The sequence below is a fragment of the Chelonia mydas genome, chromosome 11, assembly GCF_015237465.2.
Source record: "Chelonia mydas isolate rCheMyd1 chromosome 11, rCheMyd1.pri.v2, whole genome shotgun sequence".
NCBI classification, from domain to species: domain Eukaryota; kingdom Metazoa; phylum Chordata; order Testudines; family Cheloniidae; genus Chelonia; species Chelonia mydas.
In genome coordinates, this window is record NC_051251.2 from 13269746 (window position 1) to 13295192 (window position 25447).

Below are 25447 nucleotides of genomic sequence, written 5' to 3' on the forward strand. Positions count from 1 at the left end.
GGCGTCACTTAACACTACATCTCAAGCATTCCATAAGCTGAAAACCACATGCTGCCAAATGCAAGGCTATGCTGGAAATGAGACAGGGTGTGTGGGGAGAGGGGAAGTATGAGAACTTTATGAATTTGCCCACATGCCATTTAGATTTAAAGCAGAAATCTAACAAACTAGAGTTGCTCATCTGATCAACGTGTTCAGTCTTGGACTGGGATGCGTTTAAGCATCATGGTTTGCAGGTATGCTATCTTTAAAATTACACACAAAGCCAGTACAGTCATTGATCTTCTTCAGGCCCCAGGGAGGGAGTTTAGATGTTTCATTGCATAGTAATGTTTAATGATGATGATAATGCACATAAACTATCTACTGTAGCTTTTCTAAAAGAGCTGGTGCAGGAGTGAGACTCAGATACCCTGTGATGGGGCCCACCTGCGGAGTCATTAGGCAGACAGTGCGTGGTCATTGAACTCCCTGTGGCTGCTCATAATGAAGCTGAACAGGAGGAAGAGAGTTTGGGAAACCATCTTATGTACTCCTAGTGCTTGGCAGTTGGTGTTAGTTTGCTCCTGAGCAAGAACAATCAGGCCACGAAGATGTTTCAGTGTTTTTCACCTACTCAGCTCAGTTGTGACGTGACAGGTACTTACCATGCTGCAGCTGCTCTCAGATATATTTGCTAATCTCTGTTCTTTTTCCGGCTAGGTTGGCACTGCCAGGTACATGGCTCCTGAGGTTCTAGAGTCTAGAGTGAATCTGGAAGACCTGGAGTCCTTCAAACAAATGGACGTCTACTCCATGGCCCTGGTTTTATGGGAAATGGCCTCCAGGTGTGAGGTTGTAGGAGGTAGGAAAACTGCATAGTCCCATGTATTCCCTTCTTTCTAGAACCAAAGGCCATACGAGCTAGCCCCGGCATTTTTGTAACTGAATCACCTTTAGACAACAGTTTCCATGCTCTCTTCCCACAAAGCAACAATCAGTCCATTACATCTCCCATTGATACAATCCTGCTGCTCATCTCACATACAGCTCTGTCTTGGATGCTCAGCAGTTCCTGAGGGGTGCTGGGCACCAATGGAAGTTAGATTCTCCAGCACCTGGTAGGATCAGGCCTGCGATCTGCTAAGCATTCCCTGCTTGCTACATGCCAGCTGCAGAATGGTCTTCAGGCACAGGTTCTCAGAAGCCATGATGGTGTGCAGGATAAACAAATGCCCATGGAGAAAAGAGCAGGATCTCCACGTTAGTTCCCCATTTTTGGAGGCTGTTGTCCATGGTGATGGAATACTACAAAGGGGAGGGAATGGGAACAAGAGAAAAAGGTGGGTCTAAAAAGAGCTCCTGGGTGAATCCTAGCCCCACTGGAATCAATGGGAGTTTCCCTAATTGACTTCAGAGGAGCCAGGATTTTATCCCACGCCTCCAAGCAGGCCCATAACCAGCCAAGTAAACATACCTACGTGCACAGAGCAGAGCCCTGCAGGGGCTCCTCCCAGTTTCTAAAAATGACATGATTTCGACTAGAGACTGATGGGATCCTAGGGCTCTCACCCCCCCAAAAATGTGAAGCACCCAGTGAAGACTTCTGCATTTCAGAAAGCAGATTATACACATGTGAGTGCAGACAGTGAGCTAGCCTGGGAATTAACTAGCTCACCAGAGGCAAGTTATGTTCTATTAAAATAACAACAAACATATATCAAAGCCACCAGGCCCTGAATATACACATTTCCCATCAGCCAGGCACATAAAAACATTGCAAACTGCATTAACAATAATGCAAAATATATATTTATTATATATATATATATTAAGAACCAAAGCAGGCTCCCCGTCCCTTTAGACAACACCATGAAGCTCATCTACCTCCCATCCAAAAGCAATTCACAAGCTCGGGCATCCTACCCAGTCATGTTCCCATGACATTTTGATCAGTATTTATTTCATTGTCATGTTCTGGCACCAATCTTTCTGTACAACAATTGACTATGATTCTTAAGTTTTCTCCTTTTCCTTCTCTGCCTGTCTTTCCTTCAGGCTTTCAGCTTTCCCCCGTTTTCCTTATGATTAATTCCCCCCCCCCCACCTCCATCCAAATCTCCCCATTCGCCTCAGCCCTCTCTCCCCGCCATCCATACCCCCTCCTGCATTCTCTGAGCTCTCCTGGCCTCCTTTTATGCCACGACAATTCACTCCAGGCCCCTTTCCCATGCCCTGCCCAGGGAGATGGAATGCTTCCTGGAACACAGGAGACTCTCACATCGAAAAAGAGGACCATTGCTAGGACCTGGGATGGGAGAAAGCAATGGAGATCCTACCCTCCTCTTTCAGCAATCCCTACACAAACCAAGGGGGTAGCAAGAAATGCCATTCTTTGCCATGAAAGCTGCCCGAGAACCCTCCCCTCTGCTACACCACAGAGCAAGAGAGAAAAAGGCTCACAAGGCTCACATGAAAGGGAAAATGAGTCTGACTTACAATTGCTGTGGCATCTAGAAACCTCCCCCCATTCACCTTTTTAACTTGATACATACGGGTATAAAAGCACCTCAAAAATCTGAAAATTAAAGGCTGAAGCGAGCCACTGTATCTTAGACCCTTCCTGACAAAAGCTTAGCTGGCGAAGAGGTATGCACCGTATTCTGAAGGGTAAGTCTCTCAAGTCCCCCATGCCACAAGAGGGAGCTATTTCCACAGCTCTGGAGTCTCCATCGGGAACACTTCCCGGTCTCCTACTCTCAAGAGGGCACATGTACAGTCTGCGAGTGGGTCTCCGCGCCCAAAGTCACTCTCTGAAAACACTTACCGAATCTGTGATGCAATAGTGCCGTCACAAGGAGGCAGGAAGCCAAAAGCAAAAAATCCTTTCTAACGAAAAGATTCTGAAATGTTTGAAATGTTTTTTTTTTATTATTAAGAATCAGTGTTTTCTCCTCCTGCCTTTTCATTTGCAACTCCACGGAGGTCACGTACAGCAGGGGCTGCTGTCATGTTTTTGCACATTTAAATTCAGTGGGGGAAGGGGTCATTTTAAGTTAATGATGAACCAAAGTTAAGCCTGAACCAAAACCCTGCTCCAACACTCCTGACCTTTGAGGACATTAAGCTCTGCATCCAAACTTTGTGGCTCTAGACTGGTCTACAAAAATCATACTCTTTCTGGTTCAGTGCCATGGACAGCAGCCAGATCAACAAACACATGCATACCACCAAACCATGAAAGACATCCGGTAATGCTCCTTTGATTTATCACCTAGAGATAAAAAGTTACGAGCTACCTTTTGGGTCGAAAGTCCAGGAGCAACCCTGTGTGGATACCATGAGAGACATTGTGCTGCACGGCAGAGGGCGCCCAGAGATACCTTGCAACTGGCTAGTGCATCAGGTAAATAGTAAATCAAAGAAAAGACTATAGCAACCCAAGTCATCTATACATTGCCCTGACTTGGAATGGACATGATTATTCTTGAATAACAATATCAGTACATCTATGGTCCAAATCACCTGAATCACAAAGACACTGGAGGAAGGGGGTGTTTCATAATTGCCTAAGTAACTTAGGAACTCCTAAATCATATATGCACTTTTGAAAAAAAATCCCACCCCATTCTGCAACTTAGCTCATTTGAGAAAGAGACTCGATGTTAGGAGCCAAAACCTATAGCTTAGAGCAAGTCACCTGTACACACTGTGCAATTGCTCACTTAATTCACAGGGTATTGGTTTCTGCTTCCTAAATGGAGGTCCTCTAAACCCACAAAGAGTTTTCAAGATGGCCACACACAACACTTGCAGAATAAAATCTGAGCCCTGCATTTGCTACATTTTGCATGAGCCTCTCTGTAACAAAACACTATTTGTATAAACACTCGTAGGAATGGAAATAACCATGCTGTAAACAGTGTCAAAATGAATCTGTGGCTTCTAGCTGGAAGAAAGTTTGTGAGCACATTTTTGGCAATGTTCACTCAGCTGCTATAACTTGCATTTGAAGCCAGTCATTAGCCCTCAAATCTCACAACTATGTTCTTTAAATTTTTGAACATAGGGTGCAGATCTGCACCCTACCTGCTTTTAGGTAAAATTTGGAACTGCAGATAAAATATGCACCTACTTGAGGCTATGCCAAGCTAGATTCCAAAGGCCCAGCTCTCCCTCGATTGATTTTTATTAAGCTGAGAAAGTGTTGTGTTTCAGATCATGATCCTTATCTTCCCCTGGCACATTAGAGTTAGTTCTCCTAAAATGCGTGTGTGACAGCCATCTGCTGGGAGGAAAATAGAACATGTGTTTATTCATTCTACAGCTATTTCCCACCCCACTACCACCAAAGGTCCTGTGATGTCGGGGTCGGGCCTGATGGCTACAGGAGAGTAATAGAAGGCAGATGTATTAGCCCCAGGTTAAGTAGGTCCCTTTTCCCTGGGTAAGGTAACAGAACAATCAGGAACTTTCTGGAGACAATTAAGACAGAGGCTGATTAGAACACCTGCAGCCAATCAAGAAGCTGCTAGAATCAATTAAGGCAGGCTAATCAGGGTACCTGGATTTAAAAAGGAGCTCACTTCAGTTTGTGGTGCGCGTGTAAGGAGCTGGGAGCAAGAGGCGCTAGGAGCTGAGAGTGAGAACGCATGCTATTGGAGGACTGAGGAGTACAAGCATTATCAGACACCAGGAGGAAGGTCCTATGGTGAGGATAAAGAAGGAGTTGGGAAGAGGCCATGGGGAAGTAGCCCAGGGAGTTGTAGCTGTCGCACAGCTGTTCCAGGAGGCACTCTAGACAGCTGCATTCCACAGGGCCCTGGGCTGGAACCCGGAGTAGAGGGCGGGCCCGGGTTCCCCCCAAACCTCCCAACTCCTGGTCAGACACAGGAGGAGTTGACCTGGACTGTGGGTTCACAAAAATGGCCAAACTGAGGGCTGCCGTGAAGCTTCAAGGCGAGCAAATCCACCAATAAGCACAAGACCCACCAAGGTACAGGAGGAACTTTGTCACAGTCCTTACTACTTAGAGGAACATTATCCATTTGATACTGAGAGACTGGCACAAGTTACTCATTTTAATGGGAGTTACCCCCAACCCTCCCATGAAGAAAAAATGAGAACAGGCTCTAAGTTCAATGCACTGCTCAAAATGCCAGCTCCTTTTGTCCTGACCATTTTTGGCTGAGATTATCAAAGGCACCTAAATGAGTTAGCCACGCAGATCTGGTGCCTAAAACTCCCTTAGACTGTTGGAAATTCCAACTTTAACATAAAGCTGTTAAAACAACCACAGACACATTTACTACCCTATATTGTAAATGTGACATGACTCAAATGTAAAAATCAGGTTGAATTAAAAATATATCTATCTATATCTATCTATATCTAGTTGTGCCATTAGAAAAGCAAGAAGAAACTTTTTTCAACTTGCTTCTTGTCCTCTTAGCCTAGACGTCGCCTGTTTTAAAGGATCTAATTTATTTCTAAACTAACTTTTTTCTAAAAACAAAATGTTTATTGCAGGGTAAAATAAGACAATCTACTACTTAATCAATACAACTAGGACAGATGGCAAAAGTGGGTTCTATCTGTGGAAACTTTATTAAAAGATTAGGTTGAAATTTGTTCATTGTTAAGTGAATGTAAATCTTTTCAGTAAGACAAATACATCAATTATTTTAGGAGATATTGAAATGCGGTCTATCACTTTAAGTAGACAACTCCATTCTCTCTAACTTTTGTCATCCCAATGTATGTTCCTTAATCGGAAGAGAGACTGGTCTGAGATTTGTGTGAGGGGTCAGAAAAAGATAGAGAGTATTGGAGAAATACTTCAAGATATAATAGTTATCTTTAGCATTAGGGTCCTTGAGGTTTTTAGCGATATTGTAATTGTGAATGCACAGAATACACAAATCCACTGAAAACTATGAACACGTTTTATTTAGAAGAATTTCCTCTTTCCAATAGTGTCTGTTGCAAATTTGACATGATGATGTAAAATGCAGTAGCATGAATTAGGAATTGTGGGGTGAAAGGAAGGTTAGACACAGCTTCTGTGCAGTTAGCTCAGCTCACAGAAAAAATTATTGGCCAGTCAACTGCTATTTTATTTCTACATCTGACAGTTCTGGTCTCTTTTTAAAGCACTATAGGATAAAAAGTAATCGGCTGTACAGAGCTTTGGCTATTATAATGGAAAGACTAATGTGCTAGAGATTGCACTGACAAGCCTGGGTGAAACAGTATTTCCTCTGGTGGTCAGTAAACAAACCTTTTGCTTGTGTATCACTATGTTTTTTGGCATGATTTCCTGGGGAGAAAACGGCAGTACAGCACGCTGGATTTTAAAAAGGGTAAGTTTAGGGAAGACGAACTGCTCTGGTAAAGTCATTTCTTCTCTGCACAGAGAGGCATCGTGCTCCAGGGGATGCGGCCCAGGAATGCATGTCAGGAGACCTGGGTTCTAGTCTGAGCTTTACAGCCGGCCTGCTGTATGACCTTGGGCAAGTCACTTCACCTCTCTGAGCCTATTCTGCTACCCACCTTTTGAAGGCTCCAACCCCTAGACAAAACGGATGAAAGGAGACTAAGGGAGTTGAGCACTTAACTCCCTTAAGCTCCTTTAAAAATCTCCCTCTTAGGTTAAAAACTTTGAGTCAGTTTAGCTATGAGACTAGGTAAAGCCTAGCACAGTGAGAGGCCCCATCTGAGATGGGGATTCTAGGTGTTCCTGTAATACAAATATTAAGTAATAATTAGAATGGCAGCATTTACCACCAGTTATGACCCAACAGTATCTGTGAAACCGCTGTTTCCTGTGTACTTAGAATGGGAAATAACTGCAGTAACACTGAGACAATTACAGGTTTCAGAGTAACAGCCGTGTTAGTCTGTATTCGCAAAAAGAAAAGGAGTACTTATGGCACCTTAGAGACTACCCAATTTATTTGAGCATAAGCATCTGATGCATCCGATGAAGTGAGCTCACGAAAGCTTATGCTCAAATAAATTGGTTAGTCTCTAAGGTGCCACAAGTACTCCTTTTCTTATTGCGACAATCAATCACCTAAAGCACCGTAATCCTAGAATTTCAAAATGCAGATTTCCCATGCCTCTCTCTCTCCTGACCCTATAAACCTGATCTCAGATCATCTCGTTTCAGGGAATGCACTTTCTGTGCGACACCATCACAGAGTGTTGGGACCATGACCCCGAGGCTCGCCTTACAGCCCATTGTGTGGCGGAACGGTTCAATCTGATGGCACAAATGGACTGTGATGACATCCTCAACAACAATACAGACAATGAAGGCAGCAAAACAGCCCCTCTAAGTGGGGAACAGTGACGGGAATAGAAATACCCAGTAACAGGAAGAAATGAAACAAGGAGATAAAAGACAAACACGTGGCTCTAAAAAATAAACAGACCTCAATTCATTTTCCTAAAATGAACTAAGAGCTAGTTTATAACTTATTTATCGGACCTTTCACCCCATAAGTACAATGCAAAGAGCCCTGGGATCAATACTTTGGCTAAAGTGCCACATTGTTTAGAAATTTATTATTTTGTACTTAAGTGTACAATGTTAATACATTTTCTTTATTATTTTAAAATTAATGTTTAACCTTTATTAATAAGCACCTGGATTCCACCTCTATTCCTTTAAGTTTATTTTTTTCATGTTCATTCTTGCACCACTGAGCTTTACCCCTAATTTTCTAGCCTTTCAAACCTCAGGTGTTAGACAGGAGCTCATTAAAACAGGCATTGTCTCCGATTACCCATTGAGAGATCAGCCAGCCCTTTTCATATTGCAAGGAGATACCTGAAATAAGATTAGCAAAAGCCTGATTGGCTTTAACACCAACGCATCTTTTTCCAATGTATAATTCCTGGGAATACTTGACTTTTCCAGCTGTGTGTTAAGAGTACAAAGTTACTTGGCTAAAAAAACGAACAAGAACAACTCAGAGAATGTGGTTCAACTCTAAATAGCACTTATGCAGAATGTCAGCTAAGTATTAATTTCAAGTCACATGTCTCCTGACTCCCAGCTATCTTCTAAATCAAACTTAAGAAGATATATTGTAACAGCACGTGCACTTTAATAGTGATATCGGCAAGATGACTGGGGAGAAGGTCTAGTTCATCACATAGATGGTTTCCATCTCCACCTTCTGTGATCTAAGAGTCAAGTGGCAAATGACATGAAGGTTGGTGGGGCTTGGACCTTCCTTTCCAATTACAGCAATACTGTGTTGGGCTCCTCCCCTCTACTGGAAAGGCTCTTAGCTGAATGGCAGAAGATAAGGTAAGTCACGCCCGACTTCCAAACCTCTTCATTGACCCAAACCCTGCTCCTCTCCTCCACACACACACTCCCATGCACAGCAAGGACTGAAAGACAATGAGAAGAGTGTGGCTCTGCTGTGCAAGGAAGCCTGCAAGCTCCAGCACGATGAAGTCATCTCCACGAAGGCAATGTATGGGGTGGCATTCAGAGGGGCACGTTGCCCATAAGTCTGCAACTGCATGGATCTACCGTACAGGTAAGGGGAAGGGTGCGAAAGAGCAGCACAATGGCTGTGCGGGATTTTGCAATCTTTGATATTGGGAGGGATTCTGTATAAAGCCTCCTGACTCTGGATTTGCACCGCTTCAGTGGAGTAAGACAAATTAAAAAGGCTCCTCCCTCCTAGATCCTCCCAGCTGTGTTTCCATCTCTCTCTCAGGTTCTTACATGGGTCAAAGGAGAGAGACTATCTGAGTATAGATGTGGGTGTCACAGAAGCATCAATTCTAGAGAATGTTTTTATTGAAAAGGTTTTCTAGGTATTCTGGTGGGCACCTGTTTTAAACCTCCATCTCATAGCCCCTCGCCACGCACTGTGGTTCAATCCTCTCCCCTGACTCCTCTCTACCTCCTCCTCCTGCTTGGGACTTGGGGCCTTCTTTCAAGCAGCTCTCTGCACTTGGAACAGCTTCCCTTCTCCCATTTACCAGGAGCATCCTCCCTTTCCCCCTGCACCTCACTTCTTTCAGCCACTAATCACAATTCTGATGTAACCCACTTCCTCTCTTACCACCAATTACACAGAAAGAGCAAGACAGCCGTCTACAGCATACACATAGGAAAGAAAAGTTGAAACTGCCACTCCCACATCTAAGGGCTGCAGGTGGCTAATATGAATTCTGCATTAGCTTTTGCAGCTCCAAGTTTGAAACTGACACTATGAGGAACAAACAGTGCAACTCACAGAATAAGTATAAACTTAAGATGCTTCCAAAGGCATCCTGAACTCTCTCTCACAAGGGGAGCTGTATCCACCAAAGTGTGGGGGGAAGCAGAACATTGTAACCAAGAGTAAAGCCTACTTATTATATCCTAGGGTTGAAGTCCAATTCCTTGCAAAATGAGTATACATAGTCTGTGAGCGATACTGTAAAGAGCACGTGGGGGGGGGGGGGGAGGAAATTTTGCCTGAAAACAGGAACTCTGCTATTTATATGCCACATTTCTTTCCTGTTTTGTTTTCAAGAAAACAAAGTGAAACCAAAGTTTTCAAGCTTAGGTGCCTAAAGTCAGGCATCTGAGTAAAGCAGAATGCTCAGCACCCAGCGCTTTCACTGAGTTAATGAGTTGTGGGCACTCAGCACCTCTGAAAACAAGGTCACTTATTTAACCGCTCAAATCCATATTTAGGCACAGAAGCAGCTTAGGAAAAGTTAATATTTTACATACACTGGGGGAAGAGAGTCCCCATGGATCCTCATGTAAAGTCATTATGCTTGATACAGCCAAGATCGAGACACACTAATTTCAGTGCTACCATCCATCTTTGCCCCATTTACAGCCATTTGAATCAACAATCACACAATGTATGGTTTCTATACATCCGCACTTGCTTAGGGGACATCTATTCTCCTTGGCCAATTATCTAGCAAGTTTGTATTTCTGGTCAGTAAATTGCCTTTGAAGATTACCATCCCACTGATATTTCACTGGCTATTTAAGAAAGTTGTGACTGTCACTTTCTATTTAGTCCCAATTTTCCAAGAATAGCTGAAACTAAACATTTGTGTTTAGTTATATTGCTGTCTGCTTTCAGACTGAAAGTGATTGTTTCTATTGATTTTGTCCAAATGTTTCACTGAAATACTTCTAACGGTCCAGGAAAGAAACACTGACACATGAAAAATAGTATGTAGACATCTGATTCTTCACCTTCGATGTCAATGGAAATTTTGTCATTGACTTAAACAAGTGCAAGATCAAGCCCCACCAGAAAGAGGGAGGATGGAACATAGGCCCAAATATTGCATTGTGCTGGGCCCCCACAGAGCTCCACTGTATGGAACTGTAGGATCAGAACCACAGACAGGGCTTGAAGGTTTGCTTACAAAGTAGCAACAAATACTTCCCTCCACTGCAGGATTTACAGGGCGGATTTCTGTGGCTTGTGTTCTGCAGGAGGTCAGACCAGATGGTTGTAGCAGTCCCTTCTCATCTAATCCTCCGAAAATCTATCAACATAGATCAAAAATTGTATCTTATGATTTGACTAAGATTCTTAAAGGAGTCACGTAAAATTCATATTGTTTGAATCTAATAGTCAATAGTAAGAATTATGGAAAATGGTCCACAATTATCATTACATCCTTTATCTCCCCAGCAGAACTGACAAACTGCTTTAACACGCTGCTGTAGCCGTGTTGGTTCCAGGATACTAGCTTTAAGACAGGAGTTAAAATCCAGAACATTAAACCTCTTCCAGCTATGGATGATGATCACCTGAACAACAGAGGAAATTCCTAGGAGGTCTTTTCAACACCTTCATGTTGAAGGAGTCTTGCCTTGCATATTAAAAAGACAATTCCTTTAGCAATCAATGTTGTTCCATTTGGTACACTATCGATATTAGCTACAGTGATATTAATGTGAAACCAGTCATACCAAGTGGGAGAAATCTGACTAAAAACCAGAAAATAAGAAAAGCCATCAAGGTTGAGACTGAAATGTCACCTGAACTCACCCCCTTTATAAACAGGTATCCAGGAGTGGCTCCAGGTCACATTTTTAAGTAGGGGATTGTAACTTGCTTTAACTGCATGTGCTTATTAACAGAGGACACTTTTGAAGGAGGAACTTGGTCTCCTGCTATAGCAGCTCAGGTATTTAAATTAAGATCTGCTGTGGCTGCTGCTGCTTTGAAGCCTGGACTGTGTGCTACCACACTGGCCCTTGCAGGAATCCTGTGTCACAAAGCCTGTTTTTTTTAATTAATAGCTGTGAACTAAGCATAAAATTAGGAGGAAGGCTCAGTTTATTTTACTGATTTCCCCTGCCTGCAACAGCAGGTCTAGACCCCAGAACCAGAAGAACTGCTTGACCTAGTCTATGTCCACACCTTGGTGTCCTGGGTTACATGATGATCTCAAAGGGAAAGTCACCACCACTTGCAGCATGGGTCCTGACATATATAAGAAGCATGCACACTCATGCTCCAGAGCCAGGCAGGAACCCCCACTCTCCACAGTGGAGTTCCTGCTCCGTCCATGGGACCTGGTTAATAGCCGATGAACTGCTGCCACTCTTCGGCACATGGCTGGAGGGAGAATGGCCACACCCAAGATGGGACAGCACCACCTCAGCAGAGAACCCTCTGGAGTGCTGGGTTGAGTCAGGGGCGGGGTCCTCTCCAGTGCCTTCTGGTGGGATGTCCCCAGACAGCAGCCAAATGCTGGGGAAGGTGGTATCAGAAGGTGCCCCGCTCTGATGAGTCACAGGATAGTGGTGGGGGTGTCTGCCACTACTGGTCTTGAAGGTCACCCTTCTCACCCTCCGGGCTGGATGTGGTACACGAGCAAGGAAACCTCAGGGCGCCACAAAGCCAGCAGAGAACTCTGTACATTTCCTTCCACCACAGCAGACCCCTCGGTACCATTATCCCTTGCCACTTACTTCTCTACTAGGGGCTGAAGCCTCCCTCCTTCTCCTGGACAGTTCCCAACCCAGCCAAAGAAGGGAGTAGGCAGCCAAGGAGGGGGGAGACCCCACATTTCAGATGGATTTTTCATAGGTAGCCCCTGCCACCGCCATCCCAAGGGCCCTGGATTGCCCTAACTGAGCACTGGCAGTGACAGAGTTAGCAGTGTAATGCTATTAGCATGTGCATAAAAGCTAGACCTCTGAAATAGCTGGGGACAATACAGTGGGTAAAGGATAAAGTTTCTGCATTCACTCTGATTTCTTTGCTTCTGTAGATTTAACAAACAGACCCTTGCACACCATTACCATGTCATTAAGCCTGTTATTAATAGGCTCTCTCTCTATTCCTTTAAGACACATTCATAGATGGAGCAGTAAGAGCGTACACTGACAATAAGCACAGCCTGTCAATCGAAAATCCTGAGTGAACCATTAAAAAAAGCGTTAAAACCAACAGATATTCTGTTTTCTTTACATCTTAATATTTTGGCTACTATAAAGTTTGTTTTTATAATAACGATTAGTCGAAATTATAGCAACATTGCCTTTAAAATAAATTAAGATTTATTTTTCAAACACAAGGGCACTACAGGGAACTAAGCCAGTAGTTTCAGTTTTTAACATTACTCCTTCTCTGAATTTAAGACACGCTAAACAATTTATTTCAAAATTCATAAGGAAAAATAGAGGGTATTCTATACAAAGTTAGAAGCATATAGTTTACACAGGGCCTAAACTGCACACGCTTCTTCAGAAGGAAGTTACTCTGACAGGTACGGGTGGTCAGATACTACGGCTTGGGGAGGCCGTGGAAATATGGCTAGACATACATGAAAGAATGATGTATGCACAATATTCATCCTAATCACCGGGACTCTGGGAAAACAGACAAAACAAGGTAATCATTTTTTAGTTTTATTTTTCCCCCCCATTTTTCCTCACACATGGACTCTTTATGACTTATATTCAGAGCAAAATGTACAAGGGAATCAAAGTAGTTGTGCATAAACCCAAACTTGTTTTTACTTTTTTTTTGCGCACAATTTACAGTTTTTTGTTGAATGTTAACATGGTTATTTAAATTTTCTTTGATGCCTTCTTACATTCTTATGTCTTCAATGGAAAACATCTTACCAGATCACACAGTTACGAGTTCTCACAATGATGGAACAGGTCAAGCCATTTACAACGGCTGGTGAGTGGCAGATAATGTTATATACACTGATTGGAAGACTACATCAGAAGAAAAAACAGAGTAAGGCACCACTCTTGGAAAATTAAGGTAGCTTGCAGTAACAATAATGAAAGACAATCAGTACTACTCTTAATTGCCAGCAATTCTTAGACTTCAATAAAATACTTACACTATAAAAAATGAAGGATGTTTGTACCTGAATACACTTTCCTGATATCTGATTGTATGTACATTAAAACACAGTCTCCAGCAAAATAAGCCTTTTCATGTACTATGAAAAAACCAAACCACAGTCCCTGTGTTCAATGGTCACATTTAACTGCTTTTTTTTGTTGTTCTGAACAAATATACAAAAGGAGAAAAATCAAACCAATCCAATGGACAGCATGTAACACTGGCACTTCACCTCCAAGATGATCCCATGCACGGAGATGAAGAAATTAATACAACCGTGGTTTTATGGTTGCTGTTCAGTTTGAAAGCCTTAGTCCTTGAGGGGGGGCTAAACTTCCTTACATTTGCAATGTGAGCAAATCCTAAACAGTCACTCAGAAAGTGAGATTTAATAAAATTAGGAGCTGAAAAGTGTTCTGAATTATTCTTCCAATTCAATTCTTTCAAGTATACTAAAATGTTTCAGAGGAAAAAAATGTCTCCATGGTTACAATTCCAATCAATTTTATAAATCCTTAAAAAAAAGGGTAGTCTCTACTTAGCTTCCACATCCCTCCAGGGCATGCACACATTCCTTCTGAAGGAAAAAATCTTGTCAAATCCAGATGATTCTTAACACTGATTCCAGGTGCAGCTTCTGAAACCTCCTCCAGGTTTCTGTCAGGAGGTTAATCGCCGGGTATACAAGCAACAAAACACTTTCTTTTTGTTTACATGGGTGCTGAGTATTTCACAGTTATTGAACAGAGCTCAGTGCACAGATTCTCAGAAAAGGTTCACGTGTCACTCCAAAGGTAAAGCCATTGAAGCAACAACATTTCATCTGACTTCTGCTGTTCAGGAAGTCAAATGGTTTCTATCTTAGGCAGCTTGCAGTAGGACCTGCTTAAAAGATTACATAATTCAGATAAAATCGTTTGGATCATACAAAAACAAGTTGGTGAACATACCTGGCAAGGTGGTCTCTACACCTTTGATTATGTGTAACCTTTAAAGTGCCCTAGTATTGTATTCCTTTACGCGCATTTGAATTTGTGCAATTATAAAAACAGGGGACACAGTGTTATTTACTGTGTTTTGAGAGTGATAGAGATTAGAGAAACAGAGGAACTCATCCTGAAGAGTCTTATCTAGTTAGTGTCCATTTGCTGAGTCTGTATGGTGGGGACTGTTTTCCAAAGGGGATTATAATACACCCAGCCATCTCCCTGCAATTCAAATGGGGGGGAAAAAAAAGAAAGTTACACAGAATTATAATAAAAGAATTCACATAGAAAAGTATTTTATGATGCCAGGCGTCAGACTGACAGCACTGGAAACTAGAGGTACACAGCTTATGTATACCATAGATATCAGTGCAAGCTTCCCCACAGTCTCTGCTCTGGAGAGACCATCTCTAGGGATGAGGATATCTAAGGGCTTGGCACACGCTATGTCTGAGTGTGGACAAGCTAGGATGTAAATCTACAGTGCACTAGTCTGCCACACACTAAGTCACAGTGTGAGCCCTATTATCATGCACTAGACTAGAAGGTCTGTAGTGCACCTTGATATCTGGCTGTTTTAAACAGAATATGCCAAAGTGCTCTACAGAACTTTCAGGGTGTGATAGTAGTGTCCACACGACCAGTTAGCACACAGAAAGTTAATACACTGCAGATTTACAGACCCTGGCTTGTCACACAGTAACTGACCATGTAGACAAGCCTTAAGAAATCATGCTCATTCCAGTCAAGGAAAGTATTCTGCTGGGACTAACAACAGCAGCAGCAGTCAGCCCTAACTGATGTAGATATGAGGATGGAACCCTGGCACACTGTGGTCTGGATTGAGACCAGCAGCTTATTTTGCAAAGGCTCAGCAAACAGCCATCAGAGAGAAATGGCTTGTGCTCACAAGCAAATTGGGCTACATTTGAACTGATGATCTGGAGATGAAATGGTTCTGGATCTTATTTACCCTACTCTGAGCCACCCAGTATCTCAAATTCTGCTTTCAAATGAAATATCTGAAAACAACGTTTTTTAAAACCAAACAACCTGCATTTTTCCTGTCAACAGTCACTCAGGGATGCAATTAGAACAAACTACTTGATTAAAAAACATTCTTAGTCTGAAATATTTACTTCTTGCGTTCACAAGTTAATTAAAGGTAGCAGTTTCCTTGTGCGGTGAAAATTTTTGTATGCAAGAGTGATATTCTCTCCCAAATTTAAAATTTTATCTAGTTAAGTCATTCTCTCTCTTTGCTCACTTTGCCACAGATAAATAAATACACATCAGTGAAAGTTTTCAGAAACCAAAAGTCAAAGTTGATTTAGATTTTTAGATAACACTCTGAGATCAAAGAGGCTACTTAAGCAAAGTTTCTGAACCATGAGAGATGGGGATTTGTTACTGAGGGTATGTCTACAACGCAATTAGACACCCATGGCTGCCCCATGCCATCGGACTTGGGCTCCAGCAAAGGGTCTTTTTAACTGTGGTGTGGACATTCAGGCTCGGGGACTTTCCCACCTTGCAGGGTCTTAGAGATTGGGCTGCAGCCTGAATGTCTACATCGCAATTAAACAGCCCCTTAGCCCGAGTCAGCTGTGTAGACATATCCTGGGTGAAAAGGAATACTCTGCAGTGGTCCCTTTGATTTAGCTTTAGAATACCCTGCAGTTTGTGGTTCAGAACCATATCTAGTTCTAAATATTTTAAACCTTCTGCTGAACTGGAGATAGTTTTTTGCTTTTCATATTTTACTGTACTGTTGCATTTGTGATCACACAAATTTGTCACAATATGGATCTGAAGCTCCACAGCATAGCTGAAATATACACCTCTATTCCCTCCACAGAGGAGGGCCAGGCTGCCTACCTCAGCAGCTGCTAGTTTCCACATAGGAAAGAAAATCTGCTCTAAAGTGGTCACACCAGAAATTCCTAGTCTTTTGGAGCACCTTTTACAGATAACCAGGATAACAGCTTGATCATGCTCCAACCATTGAATGGACAAGCTGCATTAAAACCTGAAATCTACATTAACGAAAAGCTGATGAAGAGCTGGTAGTCACAATGATGTTTTTGTTTTATATGCACACGGTGCAATCAGCTCCAATAGCTTCCTTTGTGTTTTGCTCAGGTATTCATGGTCCACTTTTAAACCACATCACAGTTTCCATGTGTCTCAGCTGAACTGTAAAAGTTGTTTACTTTTGAAAGAAGTTAAGCCACACAAAGAAACGCTTGCAGTTGTGGGGTCATAACTGCAAAACCAGGGAGCGCTGTGAGCTAGTAGACGATGTTCTCCTGCATGCTAGGGGTTTGGGTGCTCTTAAACCATCCGGCTGTTTTACAAGGCAATCCAGATTCCCCAAAAGATGAACTCTGAAGCAAAAGGCCAAGTACTTTACCCTGACAGAAGACTCAGATTGAACAGCAACTGGCTGCTCTAGGATTGATATTGTGGATATAATTTCTTATAACAGCTAGCAAAATGAAAAGTGTGTGTGTGTGTGTGTGTGTGTGTGTGTGTCCGTCCGTCCGTCCGTCCGTCCCACATTAAGAATGACAGAGAACCAGCAGGCAAAGGAAGGAAGAGGGAGCTCCCCTCAGGGCTCTAAAGGGATTTTTCAAGTTAGATGCTTAATAACCAAGTTCTTGGGACAGCTTGAGAGGGTTAGAGGTAATAAATACCCCATTCAAGTCATATGATTTCTTAAACCACGTGGTAAGTTAGTATAGAAGACTACTATTTTTCTAGTGCTGGTTACTCTGGGTGAAAAATACATTAGTGCTCTGGAAATAGAGTCACTGTATATTTTTATGCCTTTATAGAAACTTATCAAAAGCTACTGTTTCCATTTTTATTATTTATGAGCAAGGAACTAGGTCCTTAACACTTATGTTTCATGCACAGAAGTTCTTTACCAACAACCATTTAGCTTTAGAGTCACCCAGTGTGGAATGAAAGAACCATAACATAAGAATAGCCTTGTATAGAAATGCATTGACTGATATTTCATTTAATGTATTATATGATCCAAGGCCTTATGGCATGCTGTCATCAGCATTCCCTAGAATGTCCTCTATAGGCTCACGACCTGCACGTTAATATACATGCTCATATGTGCATTTACAATACATACATTTTACTCACACACAGTAGTTACTTACTTCTTTAACAAAGTATTTTGTGCTCCACGGTGTCTCTGTTTCAGCACGAAGTCTCTCTTCATTTCTCTGCCGTTCCTCAAGGGCTCGCTTATGCTCTGTTGCTTTATCGATGTCTCCATCCTTCAGAGACTCTGTTACATGTTGCCACAGTCGCCTACAAATCAGAAGGAAGGCTACAATTTAGTCACGGGTATTTTTAGTAAAAGTCATGGACAGGTCACAGGCAATAAACAAAAATTCATGGCCCATGACCTGTCCATGACATAGACTATAAATATCCGGGACTAAATCTTGGGGGGATTTGGGAGGCAGGGGGCCGCTGCTGTGGGGGGGAGGTGGGGAAAGGGGCAAGGCCAACGGCACCAGCTGTCAGGGGTCATCAAAGCAGCGGCTGCTTGGGTAGTCCCAGGGCCAGCCACACCAGCCGCTGCTCAGGTGGTCCCCAGGGCCAGCTGCCCGGTGCCACCCAAGCAGCAGCCGGTGTGGCTGGCTGTGGGGTCACCCGAGAGGCTGGCTGCAGAGCTGCCCCAGCAGAGGCCAGTCTGGCTGTCCCCAGAGCCAGCTGATTGGGCAGCCCTGGGGTCAGCCGCACTGGCCACTGCAGAAGTCCCGGAAAGTCATGGAATCCATGACTTCTGTGACCTCTGTGACAGACAGAGTCCTAATCAGAAGCTTTAATTGATTTCACATTTTTCAGTGCCTTCCTGGATTGCAGTCACTTGACTTACAGAACTGGTGTACAGCAGGTGACATTATTTCACAATTATACTCCAACCTCTTCTCTGGCATGCCAAATTAATGTAAAATAGAACAGGATTGAGAGGCACAAGAAAAAAAGGAGCTCGTAATTTAGTCCTCTAGGCTAACATTAAACTGCTCTCGACTGCAATGCTAGATTGGCACATAAATGAAAAGGTCTAGGAATTTTCAGCCTAATCCCAAATGGACATTTGTATGCATCTTAAAACTGCCACACAAAAGTTTTGTTTCTGCTGAGGACAGCCCCGGTAAAGAACTGCTGGGCTGCAGAGAGGATTATTATTTGTACTGTGTAATGTCCAAAGGCTTAAGAAGGAGGTTTTCCTATAGCAGGCACTGTATGTGCTCGTAAGACGGTAATCATCTGTGCCCTGAATATGCCGTTTAAATAGCACTTTCCTGCACTATGTCTAGCTCTAAGCAGTGTTATCCATTCCTGAATATTCAAGATCACTTTGGCTCTACTGGTCCCACACACTACCCAGTTTGGATATTTAAGTCTGTAGATTTCTCCTAGGCAGCCTGGTTTGTAAGTTGAGGAATTCCATAAATTTTATAGAACAATTAAACGGATGTAAATTTTTATTATTATTATTATTTTTACCTAGACTCAAATGGCCCTTGCTTCTCTAGGGGCCGTACTCGTTTTCTTGTCACTGACAGTTTTGTCAAGTCCACATACTTGGTCTCTCCGTTGCTGTAGGTGAATTCAAGCACACTATTCCATTCACCTTGCACTCTGCAGGCTACAGTGTTTGTTGCATTCTGCTTTACTTCACCTGTGACTCTGGAAAACAAAAACAACAACAACAAAAAAAGACCACAACTGAGAACAGACTGCTAGGGCCTATTCTGACATTTCATTTTGGAAGAAACTGCAAGCTAGTCTTTCACACATTCTAAATTTTTAAGTCAGTTACTTAAAGTATGCATTTGCATTGAGAAGCTGGGAGGGGGAATAATGAAAAAGTCATTTTTCTATTATTCTTGTGATATTAGCCAACAGAACTCAGCTTTTTGGCTTTAACTTAAAACTTGCAAGCCTTTTCACAGGAGAACTGAGCTGAAAAGAAACTGACACATGGGTTACACTCGTAAACCATTACTACAGTTCATATTTTTCTCCTGGATATCAAGCTTGATATTTAACATAAATAATATTTATTTGATATTTATGTTAACAAGCTAACTCTCTCTGTAGAATAATTATCTTCACCTGCTAGTCCTGTAGGCCACTTGCTCTTTATTTAAGTTTATAATGCAAGTATCGCATTAAAAAAGAGACAATGAGGCAAGAACAGAGGGGAAGATAAATACAAAACTAAGGAGTCGGACATGGAGATCTGTGTTCCATTCTTGGCTCTGCCAGAGACTTCCTGGGTGACTAAGAGCAAACAGGGTGCTGAGATGGATTCATGCTTCGTACAACATTTGGACCCTCAGACAGAAAGTGCTATATATACACACACAGTATTGTCATCACTCCCATGAGTGCATACTTGTGTGGGAAAAAAAAAACAAAAAAAACAACACATGCCCAAAGAACGCATGACAATGGATTTACAATGAAGTGACACTGGAAAGGGAGACTTGAAAGCTTGATTGACCCAGTCAGACTTAGCAACAAATAGCCAAATTTCCCCACCCTTTCATGCAGTGAAGATTCATTCTCCCTTATGAGAGTGAAGGAGTGAGGGTTTGCTAGCAATTCAGACAAGACAAGTGGTCTCTCAGCTGCATGGAGTTCAAGGCTTCACTGGGGATGCCAGCCCCTACCTTACGTACCTCCAGTTATCTGTACAGAATGAATCTACACCATCGTTACTCCCCAGGTTCTCTTTCCCACTGGAAACGAGGTTTGTTCAGTGTTGACACTGCCACTGATCCCCAGCCACATCTACATTCTGTGGGACTCAGTGTGTGAAGTTACCGTAGCATTAACTTCAGTTACATATATGGTACTCTGAACCACCAGGTGCAAGGAAAGGAAACCAGGTGCCACTTACGGAGCAGAAAAGGGCTGGCTACTGGCCATATATGACTAGATGAGAATTCCCCTGTGGGATGGAAAGCTCTCACCTGGCACAATGTTAGTATAGCCCGTACACCTCTCCTGGCCCAAGTGTAGGTGACATGCCAAGGCTGAGCTGGAGCACAACTGCACTCCAGCAGTTCTCAGGTGATTGATGCCAGCTGACGCATATTAAAACAACATCCCCATGTTTGCCCTAAGCTACACCGGGACTGTGGCTGGAGCTGCACAAGGTGGACAGTGGCTGCCTGGAAGCCCACCCCTCTCTCCCACACTAAGCAGATCTCAGCACATGAGAGAATCTGGCCCTCTGTGTTTTACTTGTGGGAATACTGCATATTTTTACAAGTCTTTACCAATGTTTGAACAATAAGTTTAATTTTACCCATATGAAAAATTTTGGAGTAGTTACCGGAATATTAGACTGAACAGAATTGATGCATCTTAGCTATACATTTGTAGTTGAGAAGGACACAATGCAAGAGAGTCAGACGTGCATTAAACTTGAAAATCATATTTCCATGTGAAGGTTTGTTTTACCAGTTAGCATGGCTCTCCCTACATACGGTGTACCGATAAAGTGGGTTAAACGGTTTTTGAAAACAACTATGAAGACTAGGCAGTAAAGTACCAGTCCATTGATTTTATGCTGTTTTTGCATCCTCTGCGACTTTTACACATCGCTGAAACTACTCTACATTATGAAATTTTCATTTATCTCAATTATCTCTCTAAACAGACTGGTGCACTCTGAGTGAATTACAGACTAAGATGGCCAGTATTTATGTTTACACATTTCATGTGTTTATCAGCTTCATATTTAAACTGTAATACAGTTAAACTGACACTGGATGCTTGTACAATTTGAGATATCACAGTGTCAATCACAAATTGGTATCTTTGCTTGACTTAAAGGTAAAGCTAACTGGGATTTTAGCTCAATCATGCGTCTTCACGAGTGACATTCTGCACACTGTTAGTGATCATTTTGACCTAAATTTCTTCCTATTAACATTACCTTGCACTGCACAACCATTCCCAGTCCTGAATATCAGGAATACCTATGGCAGAACAAGTTTCAGCAAAGATACCACGTATGTCTTGATACTGGGTTTTTTAATCATCTAGATGACATTCATATTACTCTGTTGAATATTACTATCCTCAGCAATTCAGCTGGGTACAGTGCAATCTTATCTGGCACAGGGCTGACAAACAGATATCCAACCAATGTCTTACAGCAAGGGTCACTCAAACCAAATCGATAACGGTTGCTGTCACAGCAACATTCACTAGTGGCCCATGTCACTATAACAACGCTGCTACTTGGTCTCGTAGAGTGATTGCTTTGGGTAATGTCCAAATACCATAATTTCAAAATTTCATTGAAAATATGTTCATGCAACTGTGGCTATATCAATGATAAATGTGACACCAAATAGACCCTCTATGTAAGAGTTTCTAATTTTATGTAGCAATATACTACACCACATAATCACCACCGTATACCACAGAAACATTCCTCCCAAATCACTAACCAGTACAACAACAACAAAATTTGTTAAACACACACAGGTAAAGAAAATGCCATAACAAAATGATTACAAAGTTGGAGACACAATACATATGGTATGAATAAAAAGCAAATAATATGCTATTTAAGTAATTTTAAAATGACAAACAAAAAGAACAGGTAAACTTCAATTATCAAAATACCCTGGAGGACACATGAAACCTGTCAACAATTAGATTTTCATCTTCCATATGAATCTTGGGATTTAGGGACAAATATGTTTTACAAACCCAACTATCTGCATTAATTGCTGCTAGGAGAAGGGGGAGAAATCCACTTGATGTTATCTAACTGACATATGCACCTGCCTGCAGATTTCTGTGCCCACCAGAGTACTACCCTGGCACCATGGGTCCTCAAGTTTGAGATGCTTTTTACCTTATATTAAGATAGCCTCCCTAAACTGTTTCTCTGCAACAGCAAATTGCAGAGTCGCAATAAACTGTCAAAGCAAATTACACTTAAAAGCCTTTATTGTTCAGGCCTATTGGACTAAACCTGGAAAAAATATGAAATATTTAAGTAAGGGTTTTTAACAACAAGCACTGTGTCCAGTGGATGGTTGAAAAATGAACATGTGATGTCAGATAACAGAGCACACTAAGGGCCAGAAACTGTTTCACTACAGGACTCCTTTCTATATTTTTCCTTCTTCCATCATTTAAATGTCTGCATCTTTGTATGGGAGTGCTCAAGATCACTTATCTTACTATACTATGTCTTAAAAGGGATATCATCAGTGTTAATGGGCCCCCAAAGCCATCTAACTTCTCTCTTCCCTTGAATCCAAAATGTCTTAATGTAAAACTCATTCCCAGCCTTTACCTCCATATCACACACAAAGCCTGAGTAAGTGTGTGGGAAACAGAATAGAGACTATGGGGAGAGACTCCAACCCCCAACACTGCACAGCATGCAGTGCATCACATCCTCAGTCTACCATCCCAAAGGCTTTAGAATAGCAATGACCACAATGGGTTTTTGGGAGATAATTTAGTGTTATTAATATTTACACGGATTATAGCTTTTGTATTGTATTCACCCCTTTTCTGTATTTAATGAAATTTCATTCATATTTTATTCAATATTACAGAAGTCTGTAAATGTTTCTGTACTAAATATTCCTGGTCACGAGACATGCTTTCAGTTAAAACTTATCATTGGCACCCCACTCTCCTTCTCAGGCTAACAACCTTGCAGGGTTTTGGTTTTTGTTTTTAATTTGGTTTTTACTGCAAGTTGGAGATTCTTTCATCAAAACAGTAATAGTACTTTGATAACTCAGATAGAAAGTGCTATATAAATACAATGTGCTCTACAAACATTAAACTTCACACCATCCTTTTGAGGTAGATACGTCATGCATGTTTCACACAGACAGTAAAACAAGGCAGAGCAAGGTTAAATGGCTTGCCCAGTCACAAACAAGTCATTGGCAGAGCCAGGAATGAAAACCTAAAAGTCCGGTCTCCTGATCACCTGAACTGGGTGCATGGGTGCACACACACAGATACTCGCAGCCTCGAATTTAACTGACTAGTTAGCAATGAAACAGTCTTTTGCTTGTGACGTTTGTGTGGCTGGGCCATGCAATATGCCTCATAACTCCACAACCCCTCAACAGTTTCAAGAATAGGAAAAAAAAAATGCATCACTGAATACAGTTTTCTTAGCACAAGGCTACTCAGCATGCAAACAGATGGTGACAAAAAACAGAGGCAAGGTATTCATTTACACAGTTTGAGTGATACAATATAGGGAGTTCATTAAAATATAAATGAGTGTACTTACCGGTGCAGTTTGCCACCATAGAATGGTTTGGTATGGAAAGTAATGCTTGCAGAATACCCAGTTTTTGCACAATTAACATTGACCTTTCCTCCCAATTCTACCCAAGGAACAGTTAAAATTGATCGAGCATATGCACAAGGTAGAGAAAACGTGTATTCCTCTCCATATTCCAAAAGACTTAAGAGTCCTGCATGCAAAAATAAGAGTGTCATCAAAATGTTTCCAATTTATAGTACTGAGGCAAGTGGTTGTTGAAGGAAACACATCTAACACTCTCAGTAAAACTATCACAATTACAGATTCCAGACACAAAAAGAATTTTGTTAACCCCACAGTGCCATTAGTTAGGTTGTACAACAGACAAGTGCAGACACTGGGTATCATGGGCACCAGTATATTTGCTGTTAGCCTTGAAAACCCACATCCCTCATGTTACAGGTTCAAAAACATGATCCTAAAAACTTAGCTGCCACTATGCCTATACAGCACCAGCTGTTCACTTGTAACAGTTCTATTGCTATAATGGTGAGAGTGTCACACTCTGGAACCATACTACAAGCACGAGATGAGCGATGAATTACCGAAGCCAGAGAATTTGGAGTTTGATGTTCACATTTCACTTCCCTCCCACAAGAATAGATGGTACATTCCACCTTTCCTGAAGGGGTGTAGCAGCCTGTGTCCTCCTTCCTGTCACTTCTTTTCATTACTGACTTATAAATGAACACAACTATCTCCTGACTGCTATTCATGTAAGTCATTACAATTAATTTTAAAGTGATAACTGTCTCTTAAAAAAAAAAAAAAAGAAGAAGAAAATGATTTTGTGCTGTGCATATGCCAGCTGATGCCTCCTGTAGCCTTAGGTCACTGTGTTTCTTCTGACACTTGATTTTCACAATTTCTCTTGTATCCTTGTCTTTTTCAGGTTCATCACTTAAACCTTAACTGTCATCACACAGTCTTCTGCTCCATCCATGCCTTCTCAGTAGCTGACAGAGACCCTTAAGAAGGCAGCTTTTCACCTCCAAAATGCTGAGGGATCACACCCCCCATGTGAGTTAGGCACAGCTCCTCTCACCTCATGGGCAGATGAGAGAGGCATCAAGTTTTAAAGAAACTGCCTTAGGGCAAACTCCAAATCTTTGAAGAACAGCAGTGCAGAGATGCTCACATGCTCTGTTAAACTGTCTGGAAGGAGACTTCTGTTCCAGGAGTTGCTTTCCTCAGACTCAAAACACTGATTTACGTGTTCCTTGCCTATCCTCATTTTATCAGGAGTGCAGATTATATTCAGACATCTGTGAGTCAGAGTAATTGGGGCAACACAAACACGAAGGATAAAAAGAGCTGAGATGGCATCTCCAGTTCAAAACCAGCAAATTGGCGAGTTATGTTAAGGGAAAATGGAATCCTGGGATAATGAGCAACATTCTTATTAAAGGGATCCCATTATTAAATGTAAAGAAAATTTAAAGAATCAAAGTGTAAAATATGTTTAGATACAGCAACAGAAAAGTTAACATTTATGTTAAGTATTTTATGTTGTACATTCTAATTTGGTTTGTGCTTTGGAGACATAATAAAAAAGTTAGTTTAGATTGTACAAATTGTACTTTTGCTTCAAAACCTCATGTTGTGTTTCTAGATACATAGTCTGGCTTTTCTGCAATACTATAGCCCCGTGCAGGTTTGTGATCTTACACAATCTTGATTGTTTCTGCCATGTACATGTGGCATCTTCTGTACTCCGTAATAAACAAATATGTCATCTAACAACAGGA

The 25447-nt window shown here is 41.9% G+C and overlaps 2 protein-coding genes across 3 annotated transcripts in view; one reads left to right on the top strand and one right to left on the bottom strand.

Moving 5' to 3' along the window:
- Positions 1–25447, top strand: part of LOC102946534 (TGF-beta receptor type-2) — an 87175-nt gene extending 61728 nt beyond the window's left edge. Inside the window, 5 exon segments of the mRNA XM_027819463.3 lie at positions 703–844; positions 3258–3385; positions 7151–7326; positions 7328–8537; positions 24592–25447. Of these exon segments, the coding sequence (XP_027675264.2) occupies positions 703–844; positions 3258–3385; positions 7151–7326; positions 7328–7355 (474 nt within the window). The 3' untranslated portion in view covers positions 7356–8537; positions 24592–25447.
- The window catches only part of OSBPL11 (oxysterol binding protein like 11), a 69876-nt gene continuing 57308 nt past the window's right edge, over positions 12880–25447 (bottom strand). For both annotated transcript variants that reach the window (XM_043525717.1, XM_027819430.3), the window contains exons 10-13: positions 23664–23850; positions 18872–19054; positions 17509–17662; positions 12880–14554 (exon numbers count right to left, since the gene is read on the bottom strand). In XM_043525717.1, coding sequence (XP_043381652.1) covers positions 14477–14554; positions 17509–17662; positions 18872–19054; positions 23664–23850 — 602 coding nt within the window. In that variant the 3' untranslated portion in view covers positions 12880–14476. The remainder of the gene's footprint in view (positions 14555–17508; positions 17663–18871; positions 19055–23663; positions 23851–25447) is intronic.